Raw genomic sequence first — 11,590 nt, forward strand, 5'->3', positions numbered from 1 at the left:
AAATACAAATGGTATAGAGAGAAATAGTCCTATAATTCCTATAATAACTACAACATAAAACTTCTTACCTGGGTATATTGAAGACTCATGTTAAAACGAACCACCAGCTTTCATATGTTCTCATGTTCTGAGCAAGGAACTTAAACGTTAGCTTTTTTACATGGCACATATTGCACTTTTACTTTCTTCTCCAACACTTTGTTTTTGCATTATTTAAACCAAATTGAACATGTTTCATTATTTGTTTGAGGCTAAATTGATTTTATTGATGTATTATATTAAGTTAAAATAAGTGTTCATTCAGTATTGTTGTAATTGTCATTATTACAAAAAACAAAACAAATCGGCCGATCAATCGGTATCGGCTTTTTTTGGTCCTCCAATAATCGGTATCGGTATCGGCGTTGAAAAATCATAATCGGTCGACCTCTAATACGATWACAATTGTTAWATTACGAGCCTAGTTGGTTTAGCCACGGAAAAAGCCAGGAACCTTCCCGCGARCCATGATTGGCTGAGATAATGGTTGGGCTGGACATGCCGAGAGATGWGTTTTGATTGGTCTGTCTATAGCTTGAGCTGCTCAGTATGAGTACATAATCCTTACTACCACAGSTTTTTTGGAAGATTATAGCCACGGAAAACTGCAAAAGTGTTGCTACTGCTTTCAACAACATTGCTGCCCTGAATTGAAAAGGCGCTATCGACAAAGATCAATGGGAAACAGTTGTGATGAACCAGTTGTGTCTGGGGGTGATATAGCCATCTATTGTATTTCATGAACATGTGAACAGCTCTAGGCAATAGAGACCCATCCACTTAGCTAGATGTGGCTGGGGGGTAGTTATAGCCTCTCTTTCACATGACCCATCTATATACTTAGACAAGTGTGTCTGGGTAAGCCTTATTTAATAATTAAAATATTTCAAAAATTATAAAAAATGTATCTGGGCACTTTCTATTTTTGATATTGCTACAATGCAAACACCTCCTGTATCCTGTGCATGTGACACATACATTTTGATTTGATTACTGTGTGTTTACCTGAGACAGTAATGTGAAGAACAACATGACCTGCACCAAAGTCAGATGAGGATATAGGACTAGATAAAGTGTATTTTTACCTGGAGTTTAGCCTTATTTTAGGCTACTACTTTCACCACTTTTAGTCTTGAAATTTTTGGTTGTTTACTACACTCACTCTGTTTAGCACATGGCCTCACATGTGTATCCTTAAAGGGATGGGTGGGGCTAAGGCTTAAGAGGGTGTGAACGATGCTGAATGGGTGTAGGCAAAGAAACGCTCTCCAGTAGGTGTACCAAAACATTGAAGGTCCATTTTCTCAAAAGTGGGGTTACAAGTATATCAACTTTCAATGCAGCATTACTTTCCCATTGTTCCTCAACTGCAGTGCATTGTATACAAATGTAAAGCTCTGAATCTGTACTTTTATCCAACGTAGAAAACACAATTTCGAAAAGAGATGGTCGGGCACATATGTAAGTGCAATTGCTAAATACGGTATGTATTATGCTGCCAATTGCTCTCGTCTGTTGTACACCTTTTTGATGCTATTCATGCTCTCAGTTTGTGTGCCATGTGCTCCCTTTGTTCTTGTTAATGTTTGGCAGTTTTCTAAGTTTATTACATTTGACCGTTAGCCCATTTCTTTCCTGTTTATTCACCCGGCCCTACTTCTTCATTCATGCACTTTTATGTTGATTTGCCCCTGATATGTATTTTTTGTATCTCCTCCTAGACCACCACATCCTTCCTAACCCTACCAACCGGCCTTACAAGCCAACAGAATCGTCMSCCACCCCCCCGTCCCAATYAACTCCATCTCATTACATGTTGACCGATGCCCCATAGTGGCAGCAACATTGAACCTAACTTACAGTCCACCCTAGGCTAGTCCTTTTTTCTATGGTCCTTCGAGTCGGATTCAATTGCGGCCATGAAAGAAGAACAACCTGACAATCCTATTCCTGGCGTTTCCACACCACTGCGCTCTGGACACGTGGTCCAACAGCCTGCTCACCTCCAAGAATATGAGGTTGAATACATCAGCCATGCCGAAGGAGGCCCAGGAGCCATTCCTAAATCCCCAGACAGCAAACAGAGGCCCAAAGACGATGGGGCACTCCAAAGCACCCTGGCTCTACTCCAGCCTCCACAGGCTCTACTCCAGCCTCCACAGGCTCTACTCCAGCCTCCTCAGCCATCTCCATTCCAGCCCCCACAGGCTCCATTCCAGCCTCCACAGGCTCCACTCCAGCCTCCTCAGCCATCTCCATTCCAGCCCCCACAGGCTCCATTCCAGCCCCCACAGGCTCCACTCCAGCATCCTCAGCAAGCTCCACTCCAGCCTCCACAGGCTCTACTCCAGCCTCCTCAGAAAGCTCTATTCCAGCCTCAGGCTCTACTCCAGCCTCCACGGGCTCCACTCCAGCCTCCTCAGCAAGCTCCACTCCGGCCTCCTCCATAGGCTCCAGCCAAGGCTCAAAAACAGGCTCCAGCCCAGCTTCCTCTCGCCGATCCTCAGCCTGTAGTGCCCCCGACCTATCTGCAAAGTATGGTGCCTCCAATCCAACCACCCTTACCAAACACCCACAAATTCTATGCGAGGTCAACCAGCATCCAAGTAACAAAACCTGCCYGGTCAACTCCCCTGTTACAGAGTTATCCTTAAACTAGTCAAGGTAACCCTCCACAACAAAGAAAGATCCCTTGACACCTATGCAATCCTCGGTGATTGATCTGAGAGAACCATTCTCCTACAACCAGCTGCCTGCCATCTCCAGCTACAGGGTGAGGCTGAAGAACTGACCGCATCCCTCCAGAGAAGGTACCAACACCATTGAGGACTACCTCCAACTCCTATCACTCATGCCTCCCCCTTGCTACAGTACTCATYGGTGATGACCACACTCATCTCATTGCCCCAATCATCCCAGTAAGACTAGGACCTTCTGGAGTATCTCCAGCCAAAGACATCGAGACTCTCTCTAGTCCCAATACTGCCCAGTGCCTCTTTACATCCCTCAGTTCCCCAACTACTGAGATACTCTTTTAGAGAGGCTTTGGCAACTCAATGTGGTCCCCCAAAAGAGTGAGAAGGTAGCAACCTGGTCCAAGCAAGACCACCAAGCCATTGAACAACTGTAAACTGCCACAGCCTGATGTCAAGGTGGACAGAGTTGACCACTACACCATTGAATGTCTCCCAAGAAGTTGTCATGCCCCGCCTTCGTGCCAGAGTCTCGCCTAGCAAAGGACCCGGACAGAGCTGTGTCACACCCTAATGGAATTAGCAAACTCGAGTAAGCTGGATATGTGGCCACACTGACACCAGAGGCGGAAAAAGCCAATCGCGAGAAGCATGGTGCCTACCTCACCATATGGTTACCCACAACAAGAATGACCGCCTTGTCTTTAACTGTTCCTTGTCCTACCAAGGTCCCTTAACAGCCTGCTACTGCCAGGACCAACCTTGGGGCCTTCGCTCCTCGGAGTACTACGCCGTGTCAGGGAACATGCAGTTGCAATAAGCGGCAAACATTAAACGAATGTTCCACCAAACAAGCCAACCTGGTGAAGATGTAAGACATTCAGTGGACCACTGCTTCTACAGTGCATTTGGAAAGTACTCAGACCCCTTGACTTTTTCCACATTTTGTTACGTTACATCCTTATTCTAACATTGCTTAAATTGTTGTTTTTTCTCATYAATCTACACACAACACCGCATAATGACAAACCAAAATCCGATATATTTTTTACAATTGAAAGATTTATTACATTTCTTGTTTTCAATCAACCAACAAAACACATTCCACATTCACACATGCGGCAGACATAAATAATAAAATAAAATATAAAACAAAACAAACTTGCAGCAGCACTAGTAGCGTTCTTATTAGCTATTTCCAGCCTTAGCTGAGACGACGAGCAAATAATGAGTTTTTGCAGCACCTTACACAACATGTATCTGCTTATTTCCCTAAACACCCCATTCACTCCGTCCAATTTGAAATGTAGTTGAGTAGTGGAGACCAGAGTCTATCAAACTTGGGCTGTCTCTTGTGGAGGTCATAAGTGAGCTTTTCAAGAGGGAGAAARTCAACAATCTGGTCAATCCACATTTTAAATGTAGGARAAGTATTAGAAGCCCACAATAGAATACATTTCTTAGCAAAGTATGTGATTGTAATAAACACATTTTCTCTGTCAGGATCAAGAACAAAGTCCTGCTGGGCATTAAGAAGATAGATACACGGGGTCATATCAAACTGTACATCTAGTATTTTCTGTGCAGCAGTATGTATAGGTTGCCAAAATCTGGTAATCTCTCTACAACTCCAAAGTACATGCATATAGGTTCCACTTTCAGAGGTACATCTTTTACAGTCAGGAGAAATGTCTGTATTCATTCTATGGAGTCTCACTGGGGTGTAATAACATTTGTACAAAAATGTGTAATTCGATTCTTTCATTTTTACATTAGCAGARGAGCAGTATACCCTGTTGCAAACCTCCTCCCATAACTCATCCCTGATAGTCAGACAAAGGTCCTTTTCCCAGATTATTTTCAAAGGAGTAAAGGAGGAGCCTCCTTTCTCAGAAAGGAGTCTRTAGATATGAGATTTTGCCTTTGATGGATTGTGCTGTAGCAAGAAGGGTCTCAACTTCATTCAGCTGAGCTCTAAACCCCCTTGGAAGTAAAYGAGGAAATGATGTGTCTAATTTGAAGATATTMTTTTTTTTAATGGATCTTGGCACATTGAATTCAACACAGAGCTGGTTTTCTGATGAAACAGGTCTGAAAAGGTCCTGAACCCAAAGATTAAAGTTGGCATTACTCRGGGCTTTTGGCAAGTCTGGGTTGCATACTATAGGCGAGTGAGAACATATTTGGGAGGAAATGCCAAGTTATTTCTTACAGTCSCTCTATGCTAGAAGGGTGCTGTAAATCACAAAGTTTTTTGGGGCTATATTGCCCACTTCACTAAAGTTATTCATGAATATAATTGAGCTTAGGGGCAATGAACCAGAGGATTGGGCTTCTATCTGAATCCACATTGAGTCTTGTCTGTTTGTGATCCATGTTAGCATGTTGCGGATTTGGGCAAGACCACCCTTAGATTCAGGTTTCGATAGAGTGGAGAACTTGATCCTCAGTTCTTTATTGCCCCATATACATTTRGTGATGCTTTGGTTAGTTGTTTAGAAAAAGGAAACTTGGACATAGCATGAGAGTACCTGAAATAAATAGTTCAATCTAGGGAGGATGTTCATACGGAYAACATTGATTCTTCTGACTAAGCTAATTGGGAGGGAGATCCAGGTTTGGAGAGCGTTCTTGATTCGATCCAGGAGTGGGAGATAACTTTCCTTGAAAAGGCAATTCAGATCTGGTGTTACAAAAACCCAAATGTATTGAAACCCCTGTGTCTTCCATTCGAACGGACAGAGTGTCTTCAAAGAGCTGTTGAGTGTAAGATTGAGAGGGCAAACAGTGGATTTGTTCAAATGTATCTTRTATCCTAAATACTTGCCGTACTGAGCAATTGTGTCTAAAATGGGAGGGATTTCTCAGGGTTGTATATGTAGAGCAAGACATCATCGGCGTAGAGCGAAGTTTTGTGCTACAGGCCGCCTGCAGAAACACCCATAAAACTTGGATTGCTCCTTATCAACTCTGCCAAAGGCTCCGCCCCCAACAAGTAGAGCAGGGGGGACCGAGAGTATCCTTGTCTTGTACCACTTCCCAAAGGGAATCGGTCAGAATTCAGACCATTAGTAGTCACCATGGCAGTTGGATAACAGTATAGGGACTTCATCCATTTAATAAAGTTTGGGCCCATATTGAACTTTTCTAAGACTGAAAACAGAAAGCTCCACACCATCCTGTCGAACACCTTCTCAGGATCAAGTGAAGCCAGCAGGACAGAGGTCTTCTGTGCGTTTACTTGATCTATAATATCAAAAAGACGGTGAATGTTATGAGAAGAGAACCTGTCTCTAAYAAATMCAGTTTGGCCCGCTTTTATTATTTTGTGAAGAAGAGTATTTAGTCTTTTGGCGAGCAATTTGGTAATTATTTTTTAGTTGAAATCCAACAAGCTTATGGGCCGGAAGGGCGAGCAGGATAGAGGGTCCTTGTCTTTTTTGAGCAACACTGTAATGAGGGCTGTGTACATACAGTCTGGGAGAGCTCAGTTTTTGCAAAAATCATCCAGCATTGGCATGAAAATAGGGCTAAGCTGGGGCCAAAAAGCTTTGTAGAACTCTCTGAGGAATCCATCTGGGCCTGGGGACTTGTTAGGTGGCATGGAGGTRATTGCCTCCAGGACCTCCTCAGGAGTGAAGAGGGAGTTGAGATCTTCTTGGTCGGTCTCTGATAGTTTAGGTAGCGAGATTCCCTCTGGGAAGGAATGGAGTTCTGCATCTGTATGTYTTCTCTCAGAAGTATATCGTTTGCTGCAAAAATCATGAAAAGTTAAATGTATCTTATTTGGATCATATGCTAGTCGGATGGCCATGATTGTACACTCTGACTGCTCTTTTTATTGGTAAGCCAGCAATCTACTAGGCCTATTGCTATACTCATGGTATTTCTGTTAAGTAAAGAGGTCAAAGTGGAGGTGGACAAAGGCGTGATCTGAAAGCGCTATGGATCCGATTGTACACGTGGCAGAATTTATGAAACTCTTTGGGATAAAAATGTAATCTATACGAGAGTAGGTGTTATGGACATTAGAGTAGTATGTATAGTCCATAGATGAGCTATTAGTCTCTCTCCAGATATCTATCAGTCCCATCTCTTTAGTAAGAGAGTTCAACATCTTTGCAGATCTGGGATTTGTGGTGGGGACTTGAGATGATTTGTCTAGGGTTGGGTTCAGGGTACAATTAAAATCTCCAGCCAGCACTCCAAAGGAAACAATGCTTATTGAACAGGGTTATCATTTTCGACATGAAAGCAGGCGTATGCGTATATATTTAAGATAGTAATTGGTTGCCCATACAGTGACCCAGTTATCAGAATAAATCTCCCCTCCGGATCAGATATGTTTTTGTCAATTATGAATGGAACATGCTTATGGATAAGTATGTCTGTGCCTCTACTGTTTGATTTGAAAGACGAGAAAACACCTGTCCCACCCAAGCTCTGCGGAGTTTGTAATGTTCGGCATCACAGAGGTGTGCCTCTTGCAATAGCGCAATGTCTGCTCTTTCCTTTTTAAGAGCAAATAGTGTCTTTTTCAGTTTTATTGCATGACCTAGACCATGGCAGTTCCATGTCAGTAGATTTAATGGTGGAGGCCTATGTGAAAATGATAACTACAAATAATAATTTAAAAAAGGGGACATAAAAGTAGACTAAAACGTTAGTAGGCCTAGGTTAGGCTATAGGCCTATCCCTCTCTCAGCTAAAAGAAAATAAATACAAATTAGACAGTTATAATGACATTTAGCTGGGCGGGTGGGTTATTGGATGGCGGCTATATGTTGTCTTACCTCCATTAGTAATAACAGTAATCGCTTTTAATCATTGGTCCATTTCTCAGTGGCCAGGATTGTCCTTCAAAAAACGTTTTGCCTCTTCGGGAGTTTTGATGTGTCGCAGGACTCCTTGGTGAAGAATCCTGAGCTCGTTTGGGTATTTGAATCCCCTAAAGACGCCTCGGTCAATGGAGTATTTCTTCACCTCGTCAAACCTCTGTGCTTTCGGCGTATTCCAGAAGACAGGTCCTGGTATAAGGTGAGTTCGGCGTGTCCCACTGTAATGGTGTTGATTTTCGGCGCCTGTATGACTCGTTCCTTGTCGGTGAATCTCAGGAAACGTATGGTGATTGTGCGCGGTGGTTGTCTGGCTGCTGATGTGGGCCTCAGTGCTCGGTGAGCTCTCTCGAGTTCTATGGGCCTGTCGGTGGACAGGTGGAGCCACTCGGGAAGTTTGTCTTGCAGGTAGCGGATCAGTGGCATGTTTCCCTCTTCTTTTTCGGCCAGATTTAATAGAACACAATTATACCTTTGCCTCCTACTTTCCAGGTCCTCTGTTTTCTCTTCCAGATGCTCTATTTTCTTTTTAGCAGATGCTGTTGTTTCCATGGCATCTGTCAGTGAGTTTTCCATGGATAGGATTCGACCCTCTGCCTCATCCAGGTGCCCCGCGTTGATGGTTATCTTGTTGTTGATGTCAGGCAAAGAATTTTCCAGGGTTGTCACCTTGCCCCCTATCGCACTGAGCTGAGAGTTAATGCCATCTAATTTGATGTTGAGTTCGGTACGTTGGGATCTCAGCTCAGAAAGGATGTCTTCGACAGAGTGCGAGGTTGGCAGTTGTTGGGCCTCGGGAGGGGACGGGTCCTCTTGCTCCTGGCTAATGGCGCTAGCTTTTTCTGAAGCTAGCTGTTTCTTGGAGGCTTTTTCCGTGGCTATTGCTCGAGTCCGGGTAAAAATGTCACCTGTAATGTCGCCTTTTGTAGCTACCATGACTTTTTGACTAAGCTAATGAGTTTAACTTGAAGTGGAGGTAAGATGAAGAATTGGAAACTACTTGTGCGRAGCTCTTAGTTCATGCAGCCTTCTCGTTTAAGGGTCACGTGATCCCCTCCAAAAACAGATTTTTTAAATGTTTTGCAAATGTATAAAAAAAAAATTAAAAAAAATGAAATATCACATTTACATAAGTATTCAGACCCTTTACTCATCACTTTGTTGAAGCACCTTTGGCAGCGATTACAGCCTCGAGTCTTTGTGGGTATGACGCTACAAGCTTGGCACACCTGTATTTGGGGAGTTTCTCCCATTCTTCTCTGCAGAACCTCTCAAGCTCTGTCAGGTTGGATGGGGAGCGKCACTGCACGGACATTTTCACGTCTCTCCAAAGATGTTCAATCAGCTGTCCGGGTGGCTGGTCAGATGATCCCGCAGGTGAAGAAGCCGGATGTGGAGGTCCTGGGCAGGCGTGGTTACACGTTGTTTGTTAGGCCAGTTGGAAATACTGCCAAATTCTCTAAAATGACGTTGTAGGTGGCTTATGGTAGAGAAATTAACATTAAATTCTCTTGCAACAGCTCTGGTGGACAGTCCTGTAGTCTGCATGCCAATTGCACGCTCCCTCAACTTGAGACATCTGTGGCATTGTGTTGTATGGCAAAACTGCACATTTTAGAATGGCCTTTTATTGTCCCCAGCACAAGGTGCACCTGTGTAATGATCATGCTGTTTAATTAGCTTCTTGATATGCCACACCTGTCAGGTGGATGGATTATCTTGGCAAAAGATAAATGCTGACTACATGGATATAAACAAATTTGAGAGAAATAAGCTTTTTGTGTGTATGGAACATTTTGGGATCTTTTATTTCAGCACATGAAACATGGGACCAACACATTACATGTTRCATTTATATTTTTGTTCAGTGTACAATACATTCAGAAACACATTGAGGCAGAAGTAGCCCATAACTACAGATCTAGGATCAGATTACTCTACTTAGTAATTGTAAGTTTAACTACTAGCCTAGGGGATGAAATATCTGGCCTTGCTTTATATCACTATTTCACGCAGCGGAGACATTCTGAACATTGGCATAATACTGTGTGACATCAATGTGTGGGAGCAGATGACTAATCATTTGGCAGTGATACATCACTGGTGTAAATTAGCCTGCATTAAACAGTGGAATATACTATATGGATTAAAGTGAGCTGAAGGAAATCAATTTCTGCTTTTGTGTTCCAACTTATTTCTACCTCGAATTAGTCATTTTGGAAGTTTTTCTTGGTAAGCCCTTTTCCAATTAAATACACTACTTCCTCATTGAACAAAACACTTATTTTATAATAAAAACCTGACCTGAGAAACTGAAATGTTTATCTCCACGACAAACACATTAGTCATAAAGGAGTGAACGCTGTGAGGTGAGACTTACTATCTATATGCGTTATTTGACATCTGCATCACAAAGTCGTAATGAAGAAATGCAGCACAGACTGCCAGTAGTGAAAGTACGTGTTTATGATCATTCCTCATGTAACCTATAGACATGGTGCCACTGCCAAACATAGGTGCCCACTGCCAAGAAATCCTGGGTGGGCAGAGCTCCAGCACTGGGCATCAGTCCCATCCTGGAACCTCCCCACCAGCTCACTTTTATCACTGTGAGATGAGAAGGGGAAGAAGAGAGGAAGTCCTATAATGCAGAAGTGGTGGTGAGGGGCCGGGGAGGGATGTGACAATAGTTACTGTAAAGCCAAATTGAAATGACCATCCGCAATATGAAAATGCACTCTCAGAAGGTTGTTGCATGCTGACAGACAAGACTGAGTGACACCCATTACACACACCTCAAACACTGAGGACACAGAAACACACTGAGGATTGTACATTTGAGTAATTTAGCAGATGCTCTAATCCAGAGCGATTTATATTGATGTCACACAATGACTACTAGCCACCACAAACACTCCAAACGGCAATAACAGGTGACAAACAGGACAGGGATGACTCAGCAACACCACACATGTAATCAATTTAACCACATGATGGAAGGTACTCAGTGAAGTATAGGACTTTTGTTTACCGGGTCTGCATGTCTCAATACATATGGCAGTTCTCCATATAGCCTACAGCCTTACARGGTCCAAAGTCCAGCTCCTCAATAGGCACTGGCTGCCAATCTAATATAAGGTGTGTCTCGAAAGCAATTCATATTATTTTCTGTTTCCACACCTTTTGTTTTTAGTGCACTAGAATTAGGCCTTTTGCTGTTAAAAAAAATATAGACATCAGATAAGGAGAGCASTGACTTGTCACATTGACAATGGTAACAGAAAACAATAGGCTATTCAAGACTCAATGGCAGGTGCATTGCTACTAGGATGACGAGACCTCGCGCGTCGCTCATATGCACACGTGAGCACATGCATAGGTACCGGTAAAATATTTGGCGCCCCTCTTTTATTAACAGTTCGTTTCCTACCTGCATTGCCACAATCCGCACATGCATCGTTTCCAGGTCTGGTCAGGACATCTAGCAAGAGCCGTTTATTCGTCTCCGACTCCGAGGCCATAGTCACCGTTTGATCTCCACCCAATCCGAAAGACTTCAATACAAAGCACGTTAACTAGGATAAAGCAACAATAAAATTGTGACCTTGTACTTTACTCAAAATGTTAAAAAAAAATGCTAATAATGAATAGCCTATGATAAATCCGCGTGGATGATGTGATGATTTGAAGGTTTGGCAAGTCTCTCTCTCCTGACTACAGCTCTATTAGGCTACGAAGTCTTGCTAACTGCATTATCTCAAGTCTGTCATCCCCTCCTTTTACCCAGACTCATCCTTCTGCAGTTGCAGTGAGACCTCCAGTGGTATGATGATCATGAAACAATTTCTGACTACCTGTGTCATTTTTTATTTCTGACAGTGACAGCCAACATATGTATACGTTTTTATCAGGACTACTTTGTGCACCTTAGACAAAATAAACTATTTCACTGTTTAAGATTTGACAGCAGACTAGCTGGCTCGTACTTTTACTTATTTTTGTCACAGAATGTCTAAACTTTGT

General features: G+C 42.9%; 1 protein-coding gene across 2 annotated transcripts in view; it reads right to left on the reverse strand.

The window, feature by feature from the left end:
* The window catches only part of LOC111977455 (arf-GAP with dual PH domain-containing protein 1), a 38,393-nt gene extending 27,018 nt beyond the window's left edge, over positions 1–11,375 (reverse strand). For both annotated transcript variants that reach the window (XM_024006891.2, XM_024006889.2), the window contains exon 1: positions 10,998–11,375. In XM_024006891.2, the coding sequence (XP_023862659.1) occupies positions 10,998–11,088 (91 nt within the window). In that variant the 5' untranslated portion in view covers positions 11,089–11,375. The remainder of the gene's footprint in view (positions 1–10,997) is intronic.
* Between the last annotated feature and the right edge of the window lie 215 nt (positions 11,376–11,590).

This window comes from Salvelinus sp. IW2-2015, linkage group LG18 (genome assembly GCF_002910315.2).
Source record: "Salvelinus sp. IW2-2015 linkage group LG18, ASM291031v2, whole genome shotgun sequence".
In the NCBI taxonomy this organism is placed as follows: domain Eukaryota; kingdom Metazoa; phylum Chordata; class Actinopteri; order Salmoniformes; family Salmonidae; genus Salvelinus; species Salvelinus sp. IW2-2015.